Below are 27,603 nucleotides of genomic sequence, written 5' to 3' on the forward strand. Positions count from 1 at the left end.
TGTAGGAAGTCGAAGTCCAGAGTTTCTTCTTGTAGAGTAGTTCAGGATTAATCTAACTTGGAATGGGTCCAGCTCCTACCTTTATCCTTCTAAAGGGGGCTGTACTGGTGACTAGGTCCCTCCCCTGGGTGGGACCAGGAAGGGGGGTGGTTACACCCCTATTCTTTGTCCGGTTTCGCGCCAGAGCTGGGGCAAGGATGCCCCAGCAACTGGTTTGAACCGGTGTATGCACAGGACACCTTGTGTGCCCCAGGCATGTGTCATTCCTTTCAGGCCTATCCTACCCAATACACAAAATCCTGTCTGGGGTGGTGCTAGCACCTCCCAAGGCAGGAAACCCTTTGTCCAAGCCTCCCTCGCTGGAAGGACTCCCAGCAGCAGGAGGTCAGACTTGTGTCTGTGGTGGCAGCATCCATTTTGTGATGCCAAGGCTCGAGTTAACTTTAACCGGGGTTCACAGTTACATACATGTCGTGCCCCTCTAGAAGGGTGGAATGCTACCCCCGTCGCCAGAATTGGCGAAGGGGTAGTATTCCAATTCGTATGACACCTTACTCGACATGTTTTGATAATGCTATACCAAAGTTAGCATTTAACTGCGAGGATTATAAAGCACTTAAGAGTATATGGTATAGCGTTATCATGGAACAGCTATAAGGACTTGGTTCCGCAGGCTGCAGACAGGCTCAGCTCATGTCAGAGCACCATCTCACATAATTCCAAGCACTCTGCCTTCAGGATTGATAAGGCCTGCCATAGGAGTGACTGATAGGAATATATGTGTCCATTTTAGGGTTAGATATAGGTATACTATATCTATAGCAAAGGGTGATTACACCACCTTGCCCCAGCTGTCTTACCAGCCAGTTGTGTCTGTTTAGATGGCCAGCCAGGGGTGGCATAATACATGCTTCAGCCCCTGGTAGGCCCTGGGTACACCTATGCCCTGGGTACCTAAGGTACACTGTACCGGGACTGATAAGGTGGCCCAGTACCAATTGGTAAATGTACCTAAAGTACATGGATGTCAATTTAGAGAGAGAACAGCTAGGCTGTGGGTCTGATTAGCAGGCCCACAGCCAGGGAAAGTCGTAAACCAGTGAAGCAAAAATCTGGGGTGACCATAGGATTGCAGACCCCACTCTCCTACATACCCCCCCCCCCAAACTTAGGGACATTAAACTAACCTGGACAAGGTGAGCCTTCCTGTTTTAAGTGAAAATACCTGGAGAGACCATCTGCATTGCCATGGTCAGTCCCTGGTCTGTGCTCCACTGTAAAGTCCACCCCCTGTAGGGAAATGGACCACCTAAGAAGTTTGGGGTTTTCACCCTTCATCTGATTTAACCATAAGAGGGGCTTATGGTCGGTCTGAATCTTGAAGTGAGTTCCAAACAAGTATGGCCTCAACTTCTTCAGGGCCCAAATCACAGCAAAGGCCTCCCTCTCAATAGCTGACCAACGTTTCTCTCTAGGGGTCAGCCTTCGACTTAGCAATGGGCTGGTCATGACCATCAATATTCAGTTGAGATAGAACAGCTCCCACACCCAACTCAGATGCATCTGTTTGGACAATGAAGGTTTTGGAGTAGTCAGGACTCTTGAGAATAGGTGCAGTACACATGGCCTGCTTCAGGTCATCGAATGCATTCTGACAGCTAACTGTCCACTGAACTTTCTTTGGCATTTTCTTGCTTGTCAAGTCATTAAGTGGTGACACAATGGACCCATAATTTATGACAAACTTCCTATAGTAACCAGACAGGCCCAAGAAAGCTCTGACCTGTGTCTGGGTGGTTGGAGGAGCCCAGTCCTTTATGGCCTGTATCTTGCTCTCCAAGGGTTGAACCTGGCCTCCACCCACAAGGTGGCCCAGGTACACAACCTGACTCTGCCCTATCTGGCACTTGGTGGCCTTGATAGTGAGGCCTGCTTTTTGCAGGGCCTCCAAAACTTTCCTCAGGTGGATCAGGTGATCTTCCCAGGTGGAGCTGAAGACAGCAATATCATCTAGATATGCTGCACAAAAGGCATCCAACCCAGTGAGGACTTGGTTCACCAACCTTTGAAAAGTGGCAGGTGCTTTTTTCAAACCAAAGGGCATCACCACAAATTGGTAATGACCTCCTGGGGTAGAAAATGCTGTTTTGGCCTTGGCATCCTCAGCTAACCTGATCTGCCAATAACCAGCTGTTAGGTCAAATGTACTCAAGAAAGTTGCAGAAGCCAACTTGTCTATACGTTCATCTGCCCTAGGTATTGGATGGGCATCTGTCTTAGTGACAGCATTGAGACCCCTGTAGTCTACACAAAACCTCATCTCTCTCTTACCATCCTGGGTGTGAGGTTTTGGCACTAGAACTACAGGACTAGCCCAAGGGCTCTCTGAGGATTCAATGACTCCCAATTCCAACATCTTTTGAACTTCTTTCTTAATGCAGTCCCTGACGTGGTCAGGTTGCCTGTAGATTTTACTCTTGACAGGCAGACTGTCACCAGTGTCCACCTCATGGGTGCACCAGTTTGTCTGACTGGATGTCAGTGAGAACATTTGTCTAAAGGATTGAAGAACCTGTTTGCAATCCTTTTGTTGCTGTTCAGAGAGGCTGTCAGAAAAGACTTCACCATCAACTGACCCATCATCAGGGTTCTGAGTGAGCAGGTCTGGGAGAGGGTCACTCTTCCTCCTGCCCCTCATCTGTGGCCATGAGCAAGCCTATGTCCTCCATGTTGACAAATGCCTTGAGCCTGTTCACATGATGCACCCTATGGGGGCTCCTGGGAGTTCCAAGGTCCACCAGGTAGGTGACCTCTCCATTTTTGCTCAATGATGGTATGGGGTCCACACCATTTGTCTTGGAGAGCGGCTGGGGCCACTGGCTCCAACACCCACACCTTCTGTCCTGCATGATAAACAGTTAGGACAGCCTTTTGGTCATGCCAAGCTTTTTGAAGTTCTTGGCTGGCCTCAAGGTTTTTGGATGCCTTCTCCATGTACTCTGCCATCCTGGAGCGGAGACCAAGTACATAGTTCACTATGTCAAGTTTAGGCTTTTTGAGAGGTAACTCCCATCCTTCCTTCACCAGACATAGGGGTCCTCTTACAGGATGCCCAAACAGAAGCTCAAAAGGGCTGTAGCCAACTCCCTTCTGTGGGACCTCTCTGTAAGCAAACAGGAGGCAGGGTAAAAGGATGTCCCATCTTCGCCTAAGCTTTTCAGATAACCCTTTTATCATCCCTTTTAGGGTCTTGTTGAATCTCTCAACAAGCCCATTGCACTGTGGGTGATAGGGTGTGGTAAAATTGTAATTTATACCACACTCCTTCGACATTGCAGTCAAGTATCCTGACATGAAGTTGGCACCTCTGTCAGAGACAACCTCCTTAGGAAACCCCACTCTGGAGAAAACTCCAAGTAGGGCCCTGGCCACAACAGGAGCTGTAGTGGTCCTAAGGGGAATAGCTTCTGGATACCTGGTGGCATGATCCACTACCACCAGTATAAATCTGTGCCCAGATGCTGTTGGGGGGTCCATTGGTCCAACAATGTCGATCCCCACTCTCTCAAAGGGTACCCCCACCACAGGTAGTGGTATAAGGGTGGCCTTTGTTGTGCCACCTGATTTGCCACTGGCTTGACAGGTGACACATGAGCGACAAAACTCTTTGGTGTCTTCAGACATATGAGGCCAGTGAAAGTGTGGGGCAAGCCTGTCCCAAGTCTTGTTCTGGCCTAAGTGACCTGCAAGGGGAATCTCATGGGCTAAGGTGAGAAGGAAACCTCTAAGAGACTAGGGGATGACCAGCCTCCTGGTAGCACCAGGCTTGGGGTCTCTTGCCTCAGAGTATAGTAGTCCTTCATCCCAATATACCTTGTGGGCACCTGTAGCATTCCATGCAGCCCCAGCAGCAGCCTGCTGCCTGAGCGGTTCAAGGGAGGAACAGTCTAACTGTGCCTGTCTCAAGTCTGCCCTGGAAGGTCCCCCTGTCCCAAGAAACTCAACCTGTTCAGGTTCAAGCTCTTCTAGGACAGTTCCTTCTGGGGTCTTTGGGTCAGACTCCTGTGAGGGCTGATCCTCAACCTGAGGCAGGGGGGGAAGGCTCAGCCCTACCCCTACTGCTCTTCCTCTTGGGTAGTGTCTGGTCCATTCTTCCAGGATCCAGCACTTGTTCAGCTGGCATTTCTTGGCCTGTGACCTGGTCACAGCAAGGACATGTGAGGAGAGACCTAGCATTTCTAGATGAGTCCTGTACTCCACATCTGACCACAGTGAGGATTCCAAATCATTGCCCAAAAGACAATCTACTGGGAGGTCTGAACTAACTACAACCCTTTTGAGGCCAGTTACCCCTCCCCAGGAGAAATTAACAACCGCCATACTGTGATTGGTAGTGACATTGCTAGCATTGGTCACTAGGTAATCTGAACCTAGCATGATCTGGTCAGGGTCCTCAAATGTTGGTGTCACCATAGTGACACTGGCACATGTGTCCCTGTAGGCCTGAGCCAGTTTTCCATTGATTAAAGGCGTTTGTATTTGCCCAGAGTACTAGGACTTACAGTAGGGGTCATATCTATGTCCCCAGTAAAAACAAGAACTGCCTGAGTAGGAATTCTGACTAAGTCAGAACCAACATCAGTTCCCAGGGTTAACCCAACTATAGCCTTGGGAGGTACACTACCACTACTAACTGTACTAGGGGGTGCAGGTGTCTTAGGGACAGTAGTGGTAGGAGTTTGGCCTTTCTTGGTGCACTCACTAAACCAGTGAGTCTTACTTTTACAGTATTGGCACCATGGTTTCTTAGGACCATCATTCTTCTTCTTTTGGGAATTCTGGGACCTACCCTCTTTAGATTGTTGGGGCCCTGTTGAAGACTTCTGGTCATTTTGCTTATTCTCATTATTACCCTTCTGGTCTGCTTTCTTCTGGCCACCACCCTGGTTCTGCTGCTTGATCGGTCTGCCTTCTTTCCCAATTCTTGGGGAGAGGTCAGATCTGAGTCAATCAGGTGCTGATGCAACAACTGGTTCTGACAATTATTTAAGATTTGCTCTCTCATAATTAGATTATACAATCCTGTGTAATCAGTAACTTTACTTCCCAGTAACCAGCCTTCCAAAGCCTTAGTGGCACAATCAACAAAGTCAGTCCAATCTTGAGCCTGAGTTTTCTGGGTGTCTCTGAACATTAACCTGTACTGTTCAGTTGTTAAGCCAAACCCATCAATCAGTGCAGTTTTCAAGACTTGGTAATCATTAGCATCCTCATCTCTAACAATGAGAAGTTTATCTCTACCTTTGCCTTCAAAGGAGAGCCACAATATAGCTGCCCACTGACTCTGGGGTACCTGCTGTACTTTGCAGGCTCTCTCCAGAGCAGTTATCCACTTGTGGATATCATCTCCTGTCTTATAGGAGGGCACTATTTTACTCAGGTTTCTAGTATCAAAACCCCTTTCTCTATCCCTAGGAATATTGCTGCCACCAGTGGGGACTACCCCACTCAACTGTTGCTCTCTGGCAAAGGCAATTTTCTCTTTGGCAAGGGCAAGTTCTTCCCTTTCAATCCTCCAATTCACTTCCCTCATCTTTGCTTTATGCTCTCTTCTCTGAGGGGATGTCATCCCTCTCTGAGAAGATGCCTGAGAGACATGGGTGTGAATAGATCTGTTAGAGCCTCTGGAGTGAGATCTAACTCGTCCATTCCCAAGGTTAGGCCTGCTTGAGGGTGGTCTTGGGGCTCCCCCAGTACCACCTTCATGTAGGCTTAAGTTGTCCCTGGTGAGTCTGCTGACTACTACTGGCCCTTTGTCTGCCTCATCCCCAGAGGACTCTTCCTCCTCCTCCTCCTCCTCCTCCTCATCTACATTCTCTGTTTCAGGGGGGTTGGAGTCAGGATTACCTTCTAAGGGGGGCATGCTCCCATCTGGATTAGAGGGGCCTGGGTTAGAAGCCCTTCTAGCATCATATGTCTCTAAGAGACCTAACAGAAAAGGAGTGGTAGGGTTAGAACCCTGTTTCAATTTCCTGGAGGTACACAATTGTCTCATCTCCTGGAAACTGAGGGCTGCATATCTGGAAAGGACCTGTGGAGGGTCACTAACCACTAGGGGAGTCTCTGAAGTCTCTCCATGGGTAGACATGCTTTCTAGTGAGGTGTAAGTGATGCACCTACCTACACTATGGGTTTTCCTACTGATCCCTTGCTAAGAGTTGTAGTCAGGGTGCGCTAGGCCCTTTCTACTACAACAGCTGGTTCAGTAGAACTCAGAGTATTTCTAAGCTTGTTATATGTACCTAGGGTACCTTATGTGATCTTTCAAATGATATTTCAAGATTATATTTGGTAAAAACAACAGCAAGCTCAAATCCCAACCGCTGCACACCAATGTGAGAAATTGGCCTGATATATGATGCTCACTAGTTCTAGTGATCACCTTGTATCAGTCCAAACAACCCTTATGGTGATTGGTTGTAAGTCAACCTTGTAGACCAGCTATCCTAATGGTAGCATGGACAAAGCAGTCTTAGGCTAAACTCTTTTGGCATGTGAAGCCAGCTGTTTTACCACAATATAACCCCTTGAATACCAGATGAAAGGACCCACACAGGTTGTTATGAAAATAAACAGTATATTTATTAATAACAAACAGCTCTGAACTCTTTATGAGATCAGAGGGCTAGGCACATGACAAACTCTTAGGAAAAATACGATAAGTTGCACAAAATTACAATGGTGCCCCAGGGGCACGGCAAACCATATACTAAGTAAATGGTATAAGGAAATCGATAGAAGGGATGGAGCTGTCCAGAGGCTGTAGGATCGCTGGGACTACGCTATCCTAACTTTGGGTAAGTAATAGGAGGCCCACGGAACGCGTGTGCAGAGTGTGAACTCACACGCGAGATGCGTAACAACGTCTATGGACAGTACAGTTCAAGAAAAAGGTAAGTACGGGCAATCCTGACTAGTTAGGACTAAAACGACTGAATTTGGACACTAGGAGAGTCAAGCTACCCTTGAGCACCGAAATGCTCTCGTTACCTCACCCACGGGCTGCGGGTGCATAGGTGCGAAGTCGTGTCGGGTTTCTGCGTTGAAGTCTATGGAGCCTGGAAGAAAAGATGCTGCAGGCGACCAGGAGGAAGATGTCCGGTGCGATCCACGGGTGGATCGAGGAAGAAGAGGACCTGAAAGCAGAGGGGACAGTGTTCAAAGTCACTAGCCAGTGACCGGTGTGGAACCAGGAGGGAACCAGATGCTGTTGTCGCGATCAGGTGAAGAGTGGACGCTTGTCTCTGCTGCCACGTGGACCAGGAGGTGTATTCGACGACCAGGATGGAGGCACGAGCTGTCCCACGCAGGCTCTCGCTGTCGGCGGTGTCGGATCCTGATTTGGAGTCAACAGGCCTTGGCAAAGGCAACCCACGCGGTGAGTGGAAACGGCGTCTGGAGTGGACCAGGAGGGTCCGGGGTGCTCCTATTTTGGAAGGGAGCAAGGACCAGCCTGGAGCAACCAGACCAGCAGTGAAGATTTCAAGGTTCGTCGTCTAGAAGGGCACTAGCCAGCCGGCAAGTGACCAGACAACACATCGAGCAGCAAAGAGGCAGAAGGGCCCCACGCAGATCTCGTGGATGCTGGAGGGCTGATCTTCGGTGCAGGAGCTGCTCGGGGCTGGGGCTTCTCAATCCCCAAAGCACTTGGTCGAGTTTACCTCGGGAGTCGTGCTGGAAGCGAAGTGCAGTTTCTTTCAAGATGGCCGGTCCCACGTGTCTCGTCGCACCCACGGGTCTCAGCTTTGCTGCAGATGTGAGTTGAGGTCGGAGAGGTCTGGGAATCCGGGTCTCGTCGGGCTCTGAAGTCTGGATCCTCGAGGGAAGACGACAAAGTGAAGCCGCTGGACGCTTGATGGTGCCTGCAGTTGCAGGGTGGACACTCCTTGCCCACAAGGGAGATTTCTTCAGTCTTCTGTTGTAGGAAGTCGAAGTCCAGAGTTTCTTCTTGTAGAGTAGTTCAGGATTAATCTAACTTGGAATGGGACCAGCTCCTACCTTTATCCTGCTAAAGGGGGCTGTACTGGTGACTAGGTCCCTCCCCTGGGTGGGACCAGGAAAGGGGGTGGTTACACCCCCTATCCTTTGTCCGGTTTCGCGCCAGAGCTGGGGCATCAACTGGTTTGAACCAGTGTATGCACAGGACACCTTGTGTGCCCCAGGCATGTCTCATTCCTTTCAGGCCTATCCTACCCAATACACAAAATCCTGTCTGGGGTGGTGCTAGCACCTCCCAAGGCAGGAAACCCTTTGTCCAAGCCTCCCTCGCTGGAAGGACTCCCAGCAGCAGGAGGTCAGACTTGTGTCTGTGGTGGCAGCATCCATTTTGTGATGCCAAGGCTCGAGTTAACTTTAACCGGGATTCACAGTTACATACATGTCGTGCCCCTCTAGAGGGTGGAATGCTACCCCCGTCGCCAGAATTGGCGAGGGGGTAGTATTCCACTTCGTATGACACCTTACTCGACATGTTTTGATAATGCTATACCAAAGTTAGCATTTAACTGAGAGGATTATAATGCACTTAAGAGTATATGGTATAGCGTTATCATGGAACAGCTATAAGGACTTGGTTCCGCAGGCTGCAGACAGGCTCAGCTCATGCCAGAGCACCATCTCACATAATTCCAACCACTCTGCCTTCAGGATTGATAAGGCCTGCCATAGGAGTGACTGATAGGAATATATGTGTCCATTTTAGGGTTAGATATAGGTATACTATATCTATAGCAAAGGGTGATTACACCACCTTGCCCCAGCTGTCTTACCATAATCTCGGATGGGGAATTACTCGACATATGGCGTAAGATACACCCCTTGGTGAAGGAGGGCACATGTATTTCCGATCATCACAGCGCTTGGTCCCACTTGGACTTCTGGTTAGTATTCCGAGATATTGCTGCTTGGACATCTGACATTTTGCATCTGCTGCGCTCCGTGTCTGCCAACGCCCCATGCTTATTGAAACTGTCGCTCCCGCGCTCGCTCCCCCGTGCTTTCTCCTGGCACCTCCCGCCGCATGCCCTGCTTGATGAAGCATTCAAGGAGGAAATACGGACTGATATTACTGATTATTTCACCCTCAATATGGGCTCAGTAGCTACTGAGGCCTCACTCTGGGAGGCATTCTAGGTAGTTATCAGGGGTCAGTGTATTGCCAGGAAGGCGGGAGTGTTAAAGGCTATCTGTGGCACTCTTGCCTCACTGGAAACTCAGATAAAGGAGCTTGAGGAGCAATTTTATTCCACAAACGAGCCCCAAACTGGGACTCTCCCTAAATCCAAATTGTTGGACTTTGCCGAAGAGGCTCAACGTGAAGTTAAGTTCTTGGGGAAATATGCTGAGGCGCGGCGGTATGGGGAGGGCATTAGACTAGGCCGCACGCTAGCTGGTATGATCTGACCCTCTCGGCCGACTGAGTTCATTCACGAAATACAAACCTCACAGGGTGCCACAATCAGGGGCGAAGCAGAAATTCTAAACGCGTTCTCCACGTTTTATTCTCACTTGTACACTACTACCCAGGAGACATGTCCCAAGGGACTGCAAGCTTTCCTTGATTCACTGGCACTGGTCTGGTTCAATCGGACCCATAGAGAGTATATGGATCTCCCATTCACAGTGGAAGATGTAGCCCAGGTTATAAAAAGTTTACCGCTAGGTAAGGCCCCTGAGCCTGATGGCCTGACCACGTCCTTTTATAAAACCTATGAGGAGAAGCTAGCACCTCGGCTGTTGGCACTATATGAAGAGGCCCTGGAGGATGGAGTTCTACCTCAGTCAATGAGGGAAGCGATCATCATTACTCTTCTAAAACCAGGGAAGCCGGAAATGGAGATAGATTCCTATCGGTCATTATCAATGATAAATGTGGACGTTAAAATTCTAGCCAAGCTGATTGCAAACACATTGTAGTCCCTGCTTTCCATTATTGCACTTTCCGACCAGTCGGGGTTCATTCCCGGGAGGTCGACCTCTCACAATTTGCAGACTATCTTCTCGGTGCTGCATTATTTACACCCAGACGTTCGAACCGAGGCTGTATTTTTAGACGCTATTTTAGGCCGCATGGGGTGTAGCCCGCTCTTCATTCATCGCATTAGGTTGCTGTACACTCTACCCAGCGCTCGGATTAGGGTGAATGGCTTACTTTCAGACCCCTTTCTAATTTTGCGTGGCACCAGGCAGGGGTGCCCCCTCTCTCCTTTGCTCTTCGTGATGGAGCCCTTGGCTGCCCGCATCTGGCAACATCACACAGCCTGAGGCATAGGGTTCAGCTCCCGGAGTCTACTTATTTCCCTCTATGCAGACGATTTGACTCTTTACATTGTCAATCCAGAGGGGAACTTGGATCCCATTTTGAGGGAATTTATTCATTTCGGAGGTCAGGCTGGTATCTTCATCAACTGGGCTAAGACGGTGATATTTCCACTGACAGATGGTACGCCCCCGGTGACATCAGAGTTCCCTCTGAGATGGGAGGCTGAGGCGGTTAAATATTTGGGGGTATGGATAAGTCGAGTTACACAGGACGTGTGGAATCTAAATTATGGGCGCGCTGTCACGTGGTTGGAAGATAAGGTAAAAATATGGTCCAGGTTACCACTCTCTCTGGACGGGAAGATTGCATTGGCTAAAATGGTCATCTTACCGAAATTTTTTGTATTTATTTGTCAACATACTGATCCCTCTTACACAGCATTTTTGAACACCCTGAAGTCGTAGATGGTCTCCCTAGTGTGGGCAGGGGGACAGGCTAGAGCATCCTGGGATTTGTTGACACTCCTGTTGAAGCAGGGTGGTCTAGGAGCCCCAGACATGCATCTTTATGCACTATGTGCCCAAGCTCAATTCTTGCACTACTGGGTCCATCGGACGCCCTTCCAACCCCATGTAGCAGTCGAGAAGCGATGGCTCCAATCGCGCTAAAGGTGGTGATTTACCACACGTCACGTCGCCCTCGTGAAGATATAGACATCTCTGGGACCCTATGTTGGGCATGGGACGAGTTGCGCAAGAGAGCGGATATCCCGGTGCTGTATGCTCCTAGCGCAGAATCCAATGCTGCTTTGCATTCAAGATGGTGTCAGTAAGATACTGGAACAAAAGATGAAACTTCAAACTTTTGCCGACCTGTATCCGGGAGACACGTTCAGGCCCCACTCTCCCCCAGATGCAGATGAGGGGCAAACTGTGCCATCTGCTGAGCTCTTCTTATATCATAAGTTGCGTACGGTGTGCCCTGCCCTCTGGGAGTGTTTCCCGATGGCCCCTTCGATTGATTCACTTTAAATATTATCATACATTTTATAGAACACCTGTGAGTCTATATCGCATGGGAATCAGGGAAGATGACAGCTGCAAGAGCTGTAGATACACTCCTGCCTCTTGTTTACATGTAGCATGGGACTGCCTCAAAATTGCTGAATTCTGGTCCCTGATTTTCACCTCAGTGAATCAAATTATTGGCACGTCAGATGTCCCATCCCCCACCCTAACCCTATTAGGCTATGTTAAGGACACACTCCCAAGCTGCGTAAATTACATGCACTCCTCTTGCTGTTCGCCAAACGGCAGGTTGCAGTTCATTGGGGCAGGAGAAGGGTGCCCTCCATTAAAGGGTGGAGTACTGATGTTACATACGGTCACACACAGTTAAGCACATTCTGGGAGCTTGTGTCCCCTACTTCTAGACCTCGAAACATGTGGGAACTATTACTGAACTGGGCTCAAAGACAGCAGGACTCTACTGAAGGAGCACGTGCGGGCAAAACTCAGACTGAGGCATTCTATGATGGGATATTGATTGCCACCTGTTTTTGGGTCTCCCCCTCCTTAACTTCTGGATATGTGGATTTAATAGATTGAGTTGGTGATGTCTTAGGCCCTCTATGTGGTACTATGCAATGTGATTTTTTTTTTCTGTTGATTCTTAAAATTATCTGGATATATGATGAATATGTAATTTTTTCATTGGAAGTGAACAAGTGGGGCGTGAATAACTACAGATGTATTGTGTACTGTATAGACTGACGATTTAAACTCCTGTACAGATTCGAGATTATGCTGGCATGTTGTGTTGTAAAGCAACCTTTTCTTGAAAATGTCAATCAAAAAATAAAAAAACAATTGAAAAGCGTCTGCACACAAGTTGAAAGATCTTTCCCAATGATTAAATATAAAACAAATGGAAATGTATGTTAAACAAATCCTCTGGGATGACTGCTATATCAGAATATGCCCTACACTTAAAACCATAAAAATACAACTTACATTTAGGTAATTTGCATTGATATAATCATCACTGCCTTCTAAAATCACCCGGGTAGCATCATCTGAAAAACACAACAAAAATAAATGTTAAAATAAACTTGTGTTTGCAGATCCTGTTACCAACCAGAAATGTTAGTGGATTCATTCATGATATACTTACAAGGAGAAATATCTCTGTATCTATTTTTGGAAATGTTCTGAGGTAATTTGGCACAAGACATAGTCATCCCAGGTTTTTTCCTGTACAGTTGCTGTAAGACAACATACAGTGTAATGATGAAACAGTACACAGCTGTACAAAATATATTTTATTGAGAATTCGCAAACATACAAAATATATACATGAGGCACATCAACAATTAATACTACTACTGAAGAAGTTTGTTCCAATAAGTACAAGTACCTGTAGCAAAATATTTCTCTCTACAGTGCACCCTGGTCATGTCCCGCATTGACTACTGTAACGCACTTCTTGTCAATGCTCAAGAAAAGGTACTGAACAAACTACAGCTGGTACAGAAAGCAGCTGCTAGATTTATCACAGGAATACCCAAGTTCAAACCAATCTCTAAAACCATCCGACAACTTCATTGGTTACCGGTGAGACATAGAATTAAATTCAAAGCCTTATGCATAGCTTTTAAGACCATCCACGCTACAGGACCTGCTTTTCTGAAACAATTCTTATGTCCCTACAGACCAACACGTGCACTACGATCCTCCACGGCCAACCTCTTTAGGTTCCAAAAACAAAGAGAGCAACCTGGAGTGACGGATCTTTCTCAATTACTACCGCCAAACTTTGGAATTCTTTGCCTTACCAAATAAAAATCACCACATCTTTAATACCCTTCCGTAAACAATTAAAAACCTGGCTTTTTAATCAATAATCATCTACCTAGTTATCACTCTACCCAAGCACCGAGACACCTCAGGGTATTCGTGCGCTCAATAAATCTCATAAATAAATAAATAGACACTGAATGAAATGGTAGTCCCAGAACTGAGCTGCGCAACGTGACAGCCTGTGACATATGCTTCTAATAACGGTACCTCCCTTGTCATTGCTTAGATCTCAAAACCCACCAATGTAGAGACAAGAAATATGGCAGAAAAACGAATTAAATAAACAAGAAAAGCCAACTGAATCCTCATAACTATGAGAAATCTCCTGTAACATTATCTGTTAGCTAAAGTGTTATTGAAGGTAAATAAAGTTGTTCTTTAAGTGCATTTTTTCTCAATCAGCCTAATCCGAGAGCACTATATCAGCTCATTAAGTCTTTTAGATCGTCACTCTCCTCAAAATGTAAATAGAAGCTAACCTGCTCCCCATGGAATAAGCTTATGCATTCTAGTGCCTTTCTTTGCTACTTGATAGCCAATTCTATTACCGGACCGGAGGCTTCGTATTACGCTTCTCTTTCTATTTATTGCCACTCACAGCAGCTAATCAAAACGTTTTGTATTCAAAATAAACTACACATCCCATAGTGCTGTAGTCACATGTCACTTCCTGTATGACCCTATAAGAGCCACCATAACTAGTACTTGAGCCTCTTTCTTTTCTGCTCACGCAGGAAGTTAAGTGCATTCATCATTACTGTTATATTTTCTATGTGTTTATAATGGCACTATTAATCAGGCATGCGCCACTAGTTTAAAAATTTAATTGCGCTACTCGCGCTTTGTTTTCAGCTTGCTTTACCTGCTTTCATATGCATTGTACAGGAGCTAACTCGCAATACATTTCCCACTGTGACCGGGAACTTTGTTTGGGGCTGTAGTAGATCAGGCTTCCAGTACTGGACTCCCGCTTGGAGTCGGAGGGTTGCGCTGCCTTCAGCAGCAGTGTGCACGTTTTAAGCAGATTCGACAAGTCCGCTATGGCGGGAAAAGCACTTTTTCAATTGCGTCCCGCTCGGCTAGGTCTAATCGGACTCCCGCTTTGTGTCTTGGTACTGCGCTGCTGTCGTCAGCGAGAATACATGCAAATAATTAAGAGCAGAGGCCCCCCTCATCAGCCCAAGCGCACAGAGCCTATTCCCACATGGTTTCTCCAGTTTCTAAGTGCGTAGGCCAATTGGGCTACTTTCTAGTAGGATTTGGGCTACACAAGTCGCAACTACCCTAATTAGCCTAGAAAGTTCAGTATTCCCTCTATCGCTCCCCGAGCAACTTCTGTGACACCTGGCTGGCTGCAAAAAAGGTTTTGGGCCTGGAGTGTGCACAGCTCAACTTACTTCTGCTCTTTTGGCTCTCCTTACCTCCCGGTGGGCTGCAAGAACATCTATACAGCTGATGCTGAGGAGCTAGGTACTGTGGGTTGGGCTCCTCCTTACTCCTCTTGACCTCACCTTCATGGTTAAATATATTTACAAGTTCTGCCCCACAATGGAGGATTGGGTCACTTATGAAGAGGATGATAACCTGCCCCTTCCCTGGAGAACAATATTATTGAGGCCCTGGATGCCTCCGTCCAGGAGTCCGTAAACAAGGCCCTTGAGAAAGCAGTCTCCGGGACTGTGCAGCAAGCACTAGCTACTGCATTGAATCCAATAACAAAACAATTGGAAACATTTGCCAAACGTCATAGTTTTCCTTCTCCTGCTGAATCAGCTCAGGACATCTCGGCTACTGAACCCCAAGCTAAGTCTTGGCCTCACTCTACTGCTCTCTATTCACTACCTAACCCGAACAGTAAGTCCAAGTGTCCAGACACAGACACGGACACGGACACTGATACCACGGGGACCTCCTCAGATGAGGCCCCTCCCAAGAAAAGGTCCAAGAAGTCCAAAAACAGAGCAGGATCTCTCTAAAACCAATTCCACCCCATTCACCTTCAACCCAGCTGATATAGTTCATCCCAGATTGTCTGACTGGGCACCTGCCCCGAGGTTGCGTCTAATCTGCACGACAACCTTTGCAGGAGTTTTGATTAGGAGGTACGGAAGAGGCTCAGCTCAGAGTGCCCTAGGCCCGATGTCCCTGACCAGGTGGCGGACACCCCATACATAGATTCTAGTTTACTAATCTTCCTGAAGAAACTTGCGAAGGACCCTAAAGAGGGTACTGATTGCGCCTGGCGAGGTTGTCAGGACAAACTTCTGGATGTCACAGGACTCCACGCAAAGATCTTAGAGATGGCTTCGGAGGCACAAGAGTCCAGTACTGCAGTGGATCCCCATGTCCTGACAGGGTTGACCCGAATGGCTATTTGCCTATTAGGGAACGCGAACTGGGCCATTGCTACGAAACGACGCAAATCGCTCCTTATTCGCATGGATTCCAATCTCACAGAATTGGCTTCAGCGGAACCAGGACCCTTTGCAGATGGCAATCTCTCAGGGAACGCTTTGTCAAAGATGTGGCTAAATATGTGGGCACGTTCACGACCCTCGACAAGGCAAGTCTGGCATCAAGAGGGTATTTCAGGCAGGCCTTTTTAACAGAGCCGGCCGAGGACGCTCGTTTGGCTGTCAGTTCTCCCAAGGTCGGCCGCGGTGAGTGGGACTTCACTCGTGGGGGTAACATACCCCACAAGACAGCACTTCAACCGGAGGCGTTTCAACAGAGGAGCCTACCGTGGGGGTTTCCAAGCCCCTGAATCTAAAGGTAAGAGCTCCAGACATTTTCCTGTTACCCTTGGGTGGTCGTACTCAATTTTTCTATCACAATTGGGTTCAACTCTCGCAGGATGCTTGGATATTGCAAACAATTCAGGGTTTCCAGTTAGATTTCCATCAGACCCCTTATCAGGACAGACCGCCAAGACAGCTTTCTTTTTCCCAACTCGAGTGCCATTTTATAGATTCCGAACTCAAAGAATTGCTGCAGAAATGCGCGATAGCATATAGCGATTTCTGCAGCAATATTTTCTTGGTATAGAAGAAAGGGGGAGGTGACAGGTTGGTACTGAATTTAAAGGAATTCAATCAATTCATGAATTACACGCACTTCAAGATGGAAGGCATCCATCTATTGGCGGATCTCTTTAAACAAGACGACTGGATGGTCCGTCTGGACCTGAAGGACGCCTATTTGTCCATTCCCCATTTTTTCCTCCTCATTGCCGGTTCCCTCAATTTCAGTGGCGGAACTGATGGACTTTCCTAGGCACCATGGTGCTTCACCAAGGTGATGAAACCAGTGATAGCATACCTCAGAGAACAGTGAGTTTGCATGATAGTGTATCTGGATGACATACTGATCAACTTTGGCGGTATAGCATTTACGCATGACTATTGCTACGCTGCAAAACTTGGGGTTCGTGATCAACGAACCCAAATCATTTTTTTGTCTTACCCAGACAATAGACTTCTGGCGTTTCGTCAAACTCTGACGGCCCAGTTGAGTCTCCCTCGCTCCAAACTACAAGACATCAAAAAGGAGCTTTGCTCTTTATCCAAACAGATGGTCTCTCTGAGAATGATTGGCAGGATCGTGGGTCTCCTGGCATCCTCCATACAGGCGATTTTGCTGGGCCCCCCCCTCCACTATCGAGCCCTTCAGAGGTTAAAGATTCAACATTTTCAGAAGGGTCTCTCTTATACAGACTTAGTCCCTCTTTCCCAAGAGATACGGGAGGAGATTCATTGGTTGCTTGGCCACGTGGAAGGGCAGAGCTATTTTCGTCTCCCAGCTGGAGGTCGTCAGAGTCTGATGCCAGCCGCTGGGGGTCACGTTGCGGAAATATTTCTACAGGAGGTCGTTGGTCCCTACGCAAACTAGATCTCCATATCAATTGTCTAGAACTTCTAGCGGGGTCGTTCGCAATACGGACTCTGTCACCCAAACAGCTCTTGTGTTGCATCCTCTTGCGGATAGACAACATCTCAGCAGTTCGGTACATCAACAAGCTGGGAGGCACGAGGGCCTCAATCCTAGTAGAGATAGCGAAGGACTTCTGGCATTTCTGATAGAGTAAGCAGATCTCGGTCATAGCCCAGTATATTCCTGGACAGTCAAACAAAGTGGCGGACTGGAATTCCCGGCATCTCAAAAATTACAGAGACTGGCAACTCCAGCCTCAGATAGTCAAGTGGCTGCAAGCAATATGGGCCAGTTGCGAGATCGACCTGTTTGCGTCCAGATTGAATCGTCAAATGACCAAATTTTTCAGCTGGAGACCGGATCCATTGGCTCTGGCGATGGATGGCTTTTCCAAGGATTGGTCCCTGAACCTGAATTATGCTTTTCCCTGCTTCATTCTGATTCCCAGAGTATTCATGCAGATAATTCGTCAAGAGGCAGAAGTGATCCTGGTGACTCCTCTGTGAAGTCACAGCCTTGGTTCCCAATATTATTGGAGGCGAGCAGTGACTCCCCAAGAATGATTTTGTGGTCCTCGACAATGCTCCAGGGCCCTCATGGAGAAATGCACCCGATGGTACTATCGGAGCAGTTATACCGGATGGCCTGGAGACTTTCCGGCAACGTTGGCAAATGCTGGGATTTTCGGAAGAAGCTTCAGCTTTTATCAACCAGGCCTGGGCCCCCTCAACCAAGAAAAGATACTCTTCAGCCTGGAAGAGTTGGGTTTGTTGGTGCGTGGAAGAACAAGTGGATCCCGTGGGTGCGGATTTACCCTATGTTGTAAATTTCTTGTCTAAAAAGGTTTCTGAGGGTCTGGCATACCATTCTATTAATTTCCGATCGGCCATTTGGGCTGGTCATTCCCAGATTGAGGGCAAACTAGTAGGAATGCATCCAGTAGTATGCAAACTATTGAAAGGTATTAGGGTAGCAAATTCTCCCAAGCCGAAATATTCCTCTTTGTGGGATGTCTCTCAAGTTCTTTCCTTATTCAATACATGACCACCTAACGATATGTTAACAAGGAAACAACTCTCATCCAAATTAGCCATGTTGTTACGTCTCTCTGCATGTCGTCGTTCTTCTGATATGAAAGCACTAGGCCTTACAGGTAGAGTATTTACTCCTGAATGAGTTTACTTGAATTTCACTTCCAGGACTAAAACAATGCCACGTAGTGTGGAATATCATGCTTTTCCTGGTAACTCGAAACTTTGTGTAGTTCAATGTCTAAAAGCTTACGAAGAATGTACCAAGCCTATTCGGCCTGACAGTGTGGTGCAGTTACTAATTGCTTTGTAAAAATCTTATAAACCTGTTAATGCGGCTACTATAGCCAGATGGTTGAAATCTGTTATGCAAGAGGCAGGTATTGATACCCAAGTGTTGGGGCGCACTCTGTTCGTGGTACCATGGCCTCTAAAACATTTATGTTAGGTTCTACTATTCAGGATATCATGCATTCTGCTGATTGGTCTTCTGAGTCTACCTTTAAACACTTTTATTATAAACCGGTTTGTGATACTACCTCTGTTGTATTTGATCAGCGTAAAACTAGTATAATACGAAGCCTCCGGTCCTGTAATAAAATAAAAAATTAGCTAGCATTTGCACCAAGAACTTTCAATTCTATTAAGGACACGGAGGCAAGGATTATCCCACCCGGTTATATTACAGTATTATAATGCTTACCGACCCGTATGAATTGGATTTTCTGTTTAAGCAGAAGTTACGGGTTTTCTTGTATCTCCTTCTTTCCGGGCTCAAAGAAGAAGATGTAGTAGGAGTACTTCTGGTTAAAGAAGACATTCCTGTTTGGTTCTCGTTTTCTTCCATGTTGGAGGATGTTTGTTAGGACTTCTATATTATTATTGGACTTATCGTTTGAGCAAAGAAAGAGGTTCAAGAACTAGTTATGGTGGCTCTTATAGGGTCATACAGGAAGTGACATGTGACTAAAGCATCATGGGATGTGTAGTTTATTTTAAATACATAACGTTTTGATTGGCTGCTGTGAGTGACAATAAATATAAAGAGAAGCATAATCCTCGCCTCTGTGTCCTTAATAGAATTGAAAATTCTTTACTCTAATGCAAGCTAATTTTTTATCCTGATGCGTTACACAATTTGACAACACACAGATTGTTTACAATCTGCCTTGCATTTTGTTGTCCTTGTCAATGCAGAGGAAAATACAGATAATTAGATTTTTCATTTAAATCTATTTCAAACAGTTTTAGCAGGAAATAATATTTGATACATGGCATGATTTTATACATATAAAATATCAGAAATGATCGTGGTGACGAAGTCCATTCATAAAGTTTACAGCGTTCCAATTGTCCTTGTAGAACCAATAGCAATCACGAAAACTGAATTAAATCAAGAGGCTTTTTAAAGGTAGAGTACAGCAAAAAAAAAGTCCAGATCTAAATGTAAATCCATTTGGGGCTTAAACAAAATGTATAGGCTTAAAACGCTAAATAAAAGCTACTAAACTAACGAGAAAGTGATCTATAAACCCTTATCCAGAATAATTGACAAATACCCTTCACTGCACTTAGGCAGAACATTAACACATACAGAACACTTGGAATGGATTAACAAATGAGTTTGATTCCTCACTGCATCCATTTTGAAGACTTTTCAACCAACAGAGATCGTCACCCTGATCGCCAACGCCAAACCATCATCCCACTCCCTGGATCAGCTTCCTATAAATCTGGCCAAAGTCCTGAAACACACCCTAGCCCCAATTTGGTGCAAAATCATCAACAGCTCGCTGAGCTCGGGAAATATCCCAGACTGCCTCAAGGTCGGCCAAGTCACGCCGTTACTAAAAAAAACAGGGTTGGACACGGAAGATATGAACAACTTCAGACCTATGTCAAACAATCCTCTCTTATCCAAAGCACTGGAAAATGGGTTCTCCCACAGTTAACCCAACACTTAGAGAACATCAAGCTCCTTGACCCCCACCAATCGGGTTTCAGAAAGGGATGCAGCACTGAAACTGCCATCCTAAACATCATAGACGATCTACACAAATCTCTTGACTCAGACCAATACTGCCTTCTCATTCTCCTTGACCTATCGGCCGCGTTTGATATTGTTGATCACACACTGCTCCTAAAAGTCCTTCAAGAAAGAGCACGCTTGGAATTGACGGTACTAAACTGGTTCTCCTCCTTTCTACACAATCGCTCGCAAAGAGTAAAAATCAAAAACTTTGAATCCTACCCCCTACCCGTCAGTAGAGGAGTCCCACAAGGGTCAGTACTCTCCCCCCAACTCTTCAATATCTACATGGAACCCCTCAACACAATACTCAGGAATTCCAACATCCCCTTCCACCTCTACGCTGATGACACGCAGCTCTATCTGGAAACCACCTCTAGGGACGACATTCTCAAACTCAATGACACGCTAAAAGACGTTCAACAATGGCTCTCACAAAACCACTTGAAGCTTAATCAAGAAAAAACTGAAGTTCTACTCATCTCCAACAGAGCCAAAAAAAAAAACAAATTGAAGAATGGCTCAAAGCCATCGACGCCCTCAATGGCACCCTCAAGCCGAAAGATTCGGTTAAGTCCCTAGGTATCACCTTAGACCCCAAACTAGACATGAAAAAACACATCGCGAGCTCCGCCAAAAGCGCTTTCCTCAATCTGAAACTTCTATACAAAATAAAACCCTACCTGCCTCTAAAGGACCTTCAACAGGCCACTCAAGCACTGGTGCTTTCCAGAATTGCCTATGGAATCGCAGCACTGAGCGGCTCAGCCAAATCACACCTCGGCCCCTTGAAAACCACCCTCAATGCTAGAATGGTCACAGGAACCAAGAAATTCGACCACATTTCTCCCGTGCTCAAGGATCTGAAATGGCTCCCTATTGAACGAGCCAACTTTCGAACAGCACGTCTTACACACAAAGCCCTTCACACAGGCAAACCAGAATACCTGGACGCGAAACTCAAAAGGGCTGGCCAGTCTAGGAACCTCAGAAGCTCCAACACGCTTCTTCTCATTCCTTTGAAATCGCAGAAACACAAAACTATAAGTAAATCCTTTGCGGGCAATGCACCCAGGATATGGAACGCCATCCCTCCCCACATCAGAATGACCTCCCATTTCCCGAAATTCAAGACTTTACTCAAAGCCCTCTTCCTTGAGTCCACCTGATCTGAATGGGGAAGATCTTAGTACCCCTCACCCTTGTAGACCTTTTGATCTGTATGATTATGTTATTTGCAATGCCCTTAAGTTGTCCAGATGTTGATTATTCCATCGCCGATAAGGCATATAGTTGGACCTGTTGTGAAGCGCTCTGATACCCTTGGTTCCAGCTAGCGCTATACAAAACTTATAATAAATAAATAAATAAAGATAGACCTTTACAAATCAAGGACACCTTCTATAGTATCACATTGGGAAAGATCATTCTAAAACAGCTTGTCTATCCCTCATCAAGTCTTAAACCATATTTAAAGAACAAGTTATTTACCTTCAGTAACGCTCTTTCTTGTGGATACACCAGAATCTTCACATTGTGAATACCCACAGTTACCAGACTGGATTTGGAAAAAGAACTCCAGCAATTTCGTCGTGCATTGGTAGATGTCTTTCAACGTATCCTCGCTGGATCTGCCCTACCTCGGATAAGACGGTGTGGCCCATAGTCACCATCACTGTGTGCTGCTTTCAATTTCATTCTGATATCTGTCCACGCCATCGGATTGTGCCAGAGTAAAAATCTCTAAGATGTTACCTTCTTAGCATGGATTAAAGAGTCCATTCCACAGAATGGGCATGAGGGTGGGCCAGCAAAGAATCTGTGGTTAGACAGACTATCTACCAAAAAAAACATTACAGAACGTATGTAACCCGTTCTTTTGATGGATACTGCTAATTGCAGATTCCTCAACCTGTAAATAGATATGAAAGCAGCACCTCTCCAAGTAGTGGGTCTGTAGTATGGCTCAGACCAGGACATCATACAGGACAGATTAGGCAAAATGTCCCTCTTACTAGGCCTGGCTATCCAGGCAGTTGTGCTTCATGGCCAAGATTGACACACTATGTGCCAATATAGTGATAGCAACATTTGCTGTGGTAGAATGATGGGCCTTTTGGAAGCTGTGTAATGCCAGCCCCTTGCAGACTTTGATCACCCACTTGATGGTTCTTGGTAAGATCAATCTAAAAGCTCAGAGCTCTCTTTGGGTGAAGTCTCTCTTCCTCTTCAATTGGATGAGGTGGGGCAAAGAAAGCCGGAGGGGTAATAGACTGTAATATGTGGAAAGGTGTAACAACTTTCAGGTGAAATGACGACTTAATCCTGAGCACTAACTTATCCGGAAACAAGGTGGTATACATTTGCTGGACAGACAGTGCTTGCAATTCACTATCGTGACGTGCTGACATTATTATGAGGCACATTGTATTTTAAATGAGAAATCCGATATGGCAGTAGTGCACTTGAGTGCACATAAGAAAAGTACGAACCAGATTGAGGTCCCATTGAGGCATCACAAATGGTGCTGGTGGGAACATATGGGTCAGCCCTTTTAGAAAAACTGTTACAGGATGTGACTTGAATAAAGATAGCGGAACGTGTAAGCATAAAACGCCTGACACAAGCAGATAAATACCCTTTACCCTTTAACTATTGCCACAGCAAGACCATGCTGGGCTACAGATAAACAAACAAGCATTATGTTAGACAATTAGGCTTGCAGATGTTGGATATTTCTGTAATATCAAAAAACAACAAACTTCTCCCAGCATAAATTGTTTTAGGCAAGGGATGCCTGGCTGCCAAGAGAACACTAACTACTTCAGAAGGGCGATCAAAAGCTGTCAAATGTCGCCGCTCAACTCCAAGCATGGAGGTGTAGGCTATTTAGAAACAGGTGCAGGAACTTGCCCTGCTGCTGCAAGTTAAGACCCTCCCAAAGGGGTAGCCAGATTTGAGGACAGATGCACATGGTCCGAAGTTCTGTGTAGTACACATGTCTCGCCCAGCCTAAAGCCACTAGGTTGACATATGCCCGGATGTTCCTGATGTTTTTCAAAACTTTGGGGAGTGACGAGGGTGGAGAGGGGAATGTGTATACGAGTCCTGAGATCCAATATGAATGAAAAGCTCCTAGCGAGAAAAACATTGGGGACTGCAATGCGCAAACTTTTGAACACTGCATGATCTCACAGTGGTGAAATATCCAGCCAAGGTTCTTCCTATTGGTGGAAGATGCCATGTGCCACTTGTAAGCGCAGCTGCCATTTGCGATCTGCTAGGCAATGTAGGCTGAGTTCATTAGCCTTAGCATTTAAAAACTATCAAGTGGGGTACAACCAGGTAAATACCCAGATGCCTCAACAATTTCCAGAAGAGCAGGGCCTCCAGGATCCATGACCCCACTCTGCCTTGTTTGCTGCAATACCATATGGTAACGTTTTTAATGACGATTTAACAAGTTTATGTGGAGACCAGTACAATATCCACCTTTCCTAGATGGTCTCCCTGACGAAGCAATGATTTATACATCACAACCATTCGCTCTGTGTGGGGTAGGGGAACAGGCCTGCTGCCAGTCCAATTGAGATCCAGCACCCACAATTACAGATCTTTTGCAGTTTCATCTGACATCTGGAAGGAATCTGACAGGCTCCCTTGCTACTGGGCCCACTGGGACTTCAGATATCACTACATGGTTCGTATGTGCCACCTGGTGTGGTCCAGAAGCAGGTGCAGGAGGCCAAGAACCCTCAGAGCCGTTCCGACTAAGACCCAGGCCGAAGATGGAAACATCAGGATCATAGCCCAAATGTCCTGTACTTGCTGAGGCGGAGGGAGGGCAAAGAAAAGCACTGCATCCACAATGACTCAAATGAAGGGGAACCTCTTTGAAGAGTCAGGTGTGACTTTGGCAAGCTAATGGAAAACCATAGCAATTTCAACAGGTTGGCCATTGTCTGAAGGTGGTCTACAACTGTCTGAGGTGGACATACCTTCAGCTACTAGAAGTCAAGATTGGTATTCTAAACCTCTGAAGGTGGGCAGTGACCACTACGATCACTTTTACGAACACCTGAGGCACATTAGTAAGGCCAAAGTGGAGCACTGAGAACAGTGCTTGTGGCCCACCTTAAACCACTGGTAATGCTTGTGGGACTTCAGGACAGGGATATAGAAATAGGCATCTTGCACATAAAGCATCACCATCCAGTCACTTTGATCGATTGCAGACAAACCGTGGGCCTCTTTGAGCATCCTGAACGAGTCCTTCCAGTGCGAGAAATTCAGAGGTCAAAGACAGACCAGAGGTCGGAGGCCTCCATTTTCCTTTAGCACCAGAAGTAACAGGAGTAACAACCAATGCAGACTTCTGATGCTAGCACTCCTATGGCTCTCTTGTCCAATAGGGCATGAACCTCCCCTCGCAGAATGACAAGTGGTCCTTCAAGAGACATTATAGTGTAGGAGACATGTCCAGTGGGATGGAGAGGAAAGGAAGGGCATATCCATTTTGGACAATGTGGAGCACCCATTGGACTGATGTGATGCACTGCCACCTGTGGAGGTAAAAGGTGAGCCAAACTCATACTGGGCAACAGTGCGCCGGAGAGGGCAAATTAAAACCATTTTGATGCAGAGGAGCGGGGCTGGGGGCTTTGTTACCTCTGGAGACCTGAATGCTGGAGGCCAGATCCCCAACCTCTGTCTCAAAACACCTACAAGGTCTGCTGTTGCTGAGGCAATATATGACATGGCCTCTGCTAAAACAGTCTTCCAAAAGCCTCGAAAAAGGTCAGATTGTTGGTGGAAATTGAGTGCGGGGTTGCCTTTGCTCTCCTTAGAGCGCTCCAAGGCCAAGTCTGCCTCGTCTCAGAAAAGATGTGTGCCATCAAATCGCAGGTCCAACAGGGATTGTTATGCGTCAATCAAGAATCCTGTGTAGCGAACCAAACGAGGAGTATAAGCACAATGCTGGTCCTGACTGTCCTACCCAAGAAATCAGAAATGTTCAGTCACAAGTGTATGACTCATTTCGCTGTGTTCTGAACATTATGTATATTTTGGAAAAGCGTGGTTTTGAGGTCATCGTTGACTGCGGGCAAGATTTTAGCAACCATGTCCAACAATACATACAAAAAGCATCCCAGAAGGCAGGTAGAGTCCACAGAGTATGCGTCGAGGCTGGCAGAGGAGAACAAGTTTTTTACATTCGGCTACGCCTTTTCTGGTAGAGATGGCCTAACCACAGAGTCCTCACCTGCTGAATATTCTCCAGGTGTCAGACTGGATCCCAAAACTTTTTTCAGCAGTGCATCTGTGCTCCAGTAGGTGGGGATGTGCAGCTCTGCACTGATGCCTTTTCACCCTGGAAATGAAGTGCTAAGCCTACACAGGAGATACTCGTGTGCACTGTCAGATTCTATCAAGGTTGTCCTCCAACCCAGACATAAAGCGATAAAAGTGAATTGACTTTGATCAGTTTGAAAATTCTTAGACTTGTGAACTTATTATTGGGTAGAGACCAATTTACAGAACGTGGAGAATGGGAGGGTCAGTGAGGAATCGGCAGTTAGATAGAATCTCTACTCACTCACTTACCACACATCAGTGATGAGTAACAATGTTTTGAGGGAGATCAGCCATAAAAGGAGTGCATATCAAATATGCGAGGACCAAGTTATGGAACCACTGTGGCAAAAGAAAAGAAGAGGGAAGAAACAAGTGTTGCAGACCTTAAAAAAAACACAACTTAATCAGTGATTTAAACAATCAAGGTTTGGTCGGGAAACCATAGAAATGCAGAATGAGCTGAAAGGAACCCCTTTAACTGTGCCCAAAGCCAGACCTTGCCAGTCGGGAGGCAGAACAAGCAGAATGTTAGATAACTTGGCCTGAAGAATGCCAATCTGGCCTTTGTTGCACAAATCCACAAACCGGTCCCAAAGACAGGTGTAGACGGTTTTTGTCGAGGGACGCCTGGCTGCAGGATTACAACAACCACTTCAGGAGGAAGGTCAAAGGTATTCAGCTCCCGCTGCTCAATCTCCAAGCGTAAAGGTGGAGATTGCAAAAGCCCTGGTGCATAACCTGCCCTGTTGCTTGGAGGGGCAGCATGAGCAGAGGAGAGAGGATCAAGCTCAGGAGCTCTCGATATCATACTCTCTGGCCCATCTGGGACCATGAGTATGATTTGGGTAGGTCTGTCCTGATCCTCAGAACTCGTCAGAAGTGGTATCAGCAGGAAGGCATACAGGAGTACAGAGTTCCATACTAGGTGGAATGGTGCGAGATGCCTTGGATACTCCAAAGGACAGAACTGCTGTCACTGCACATTCTAGGCGGTGGCAAATAGATTGAGCCATTCTCAGGAAAGACCTCTGGTGTACCAGTCACTTGTGATCTGCTAGAGATCACATGCATGTGTCCGCTTTAGCATTCAAAGATCCTGACTAGTAGGATTTAGGAGGCCATCAGTCCCAGTAGCCTCAGAGTCGACCTCACTGAGATCCAGGAAAGAGACTGTGAGATCGGGATCATAAGCAAAATGTCCCTGACTTTCCTTTCTGAGGAAAATACAAAGAAAATGGATCCTGCCGGAATGGTTCAGATGAAGAGGAGCTTCTGGAGGAGTTAGGTGTGATAATGGCACGCTGATAGTGAACCCCAAAGATGATGACAGGAGGATCATTGTAATCTGGAGATGCATGACAACTGCCTGGGGCAAGCTCCTCTCTACCCTCAATTCCGAAAAAAGCTCAAGACCTATCTATTTGCCAAAGCCTTTAACTAGACCACTCGTTGTTTCTGTTTCTCATTTCACTTAACCTCTGTCATTCCCACCCTAGGGGTTCGTCTGTTGCAGAGCCATGAAACCGCTGGTGAAAGTGCGCTTTTATAAATACTTTTAACCTCAAACTCAAACTCCCCTTCAACAGCCAGTCATCGAGGTAGGGAAGATTGGGATCGCAGACAGTGTACCGTGACCACCATCGTAATGTTCGTGAACACCCACGCTTATGAGACCAAAGGGGAGCACAGCCAAATGAAAATGGTCCTGTTCCACCACAAATCGCAGATTGTGCCCATGGGCTAGTAGATTGGATACATGGAAATAGGTGTCCTGCATGACCAAGTTTCCGGGGTCAAAGGGAGACAAGACCTGAGAAAGTATGAACATATTGATTTTTTCATTCAGGAGAGAACGTTAAGAGGGTGCAGGTCTAAAATAGGACGAAGAGCATCTGTCCTTCTTCGGCACTAGAAAGTAGGACGACTCACTGTAGGAGAGTGGGGTCTGCAATCCCATGGCCACCCCAGATTTTTGCTTTTTGCTTCACTGGTTTAAGACTTTCCCTGGCTGTGGGCCTGCTAATCAGACCCACAGCCTAGCTGTTCTCTCTCTAAATTGACAAGCATGTACCTTAGGTG

At 46.5% G+C, this 27,603-nt stretch overlaps 1 protein-coding gene across 1 annotated transcript in view; it reads right to left on the bottom strand.

Annotated features, from left to right (window-relative positions):
* The window catches only part of PTPN4 (protein tyrosine phosphatase non-receptor type 4), a 1,253,225-nt gene that overhangs the window by 378,813 nt on the left and 846,809 nt on the right, over window positions 1-27,603 (bottom strand). The window contains exons 21-22 of the mRNA XM_078682081.1: window positions 12,494-12,584; window positions 12,334-12,395 (exon numbers count right to left, since the gene is read on the bottom strand). Coding sequence (XP_078538207.1) covers window positions 12,334-12,395; window positions 12,494-12,584 — 153 coding nt within the window. The remainder of the gene's footprint in view (window positions 1-12,333; window positions 12,396-12,493; window positions 12,585-27,603) is intronic.

This window comes from Lissotriton helveticus, chromosome 3_1 (genome assembly GCF_964261635.1).
Source record: "Lissotriton helveticus chromosome 3_1, aLisHel1.1, whole genome shotgun sequence".
NCBI lineage: Eukaryota > Metazoa > Chordata > Amphibia > Caudata > Salamandridae > Lissotriton > Lissotriton helveticus.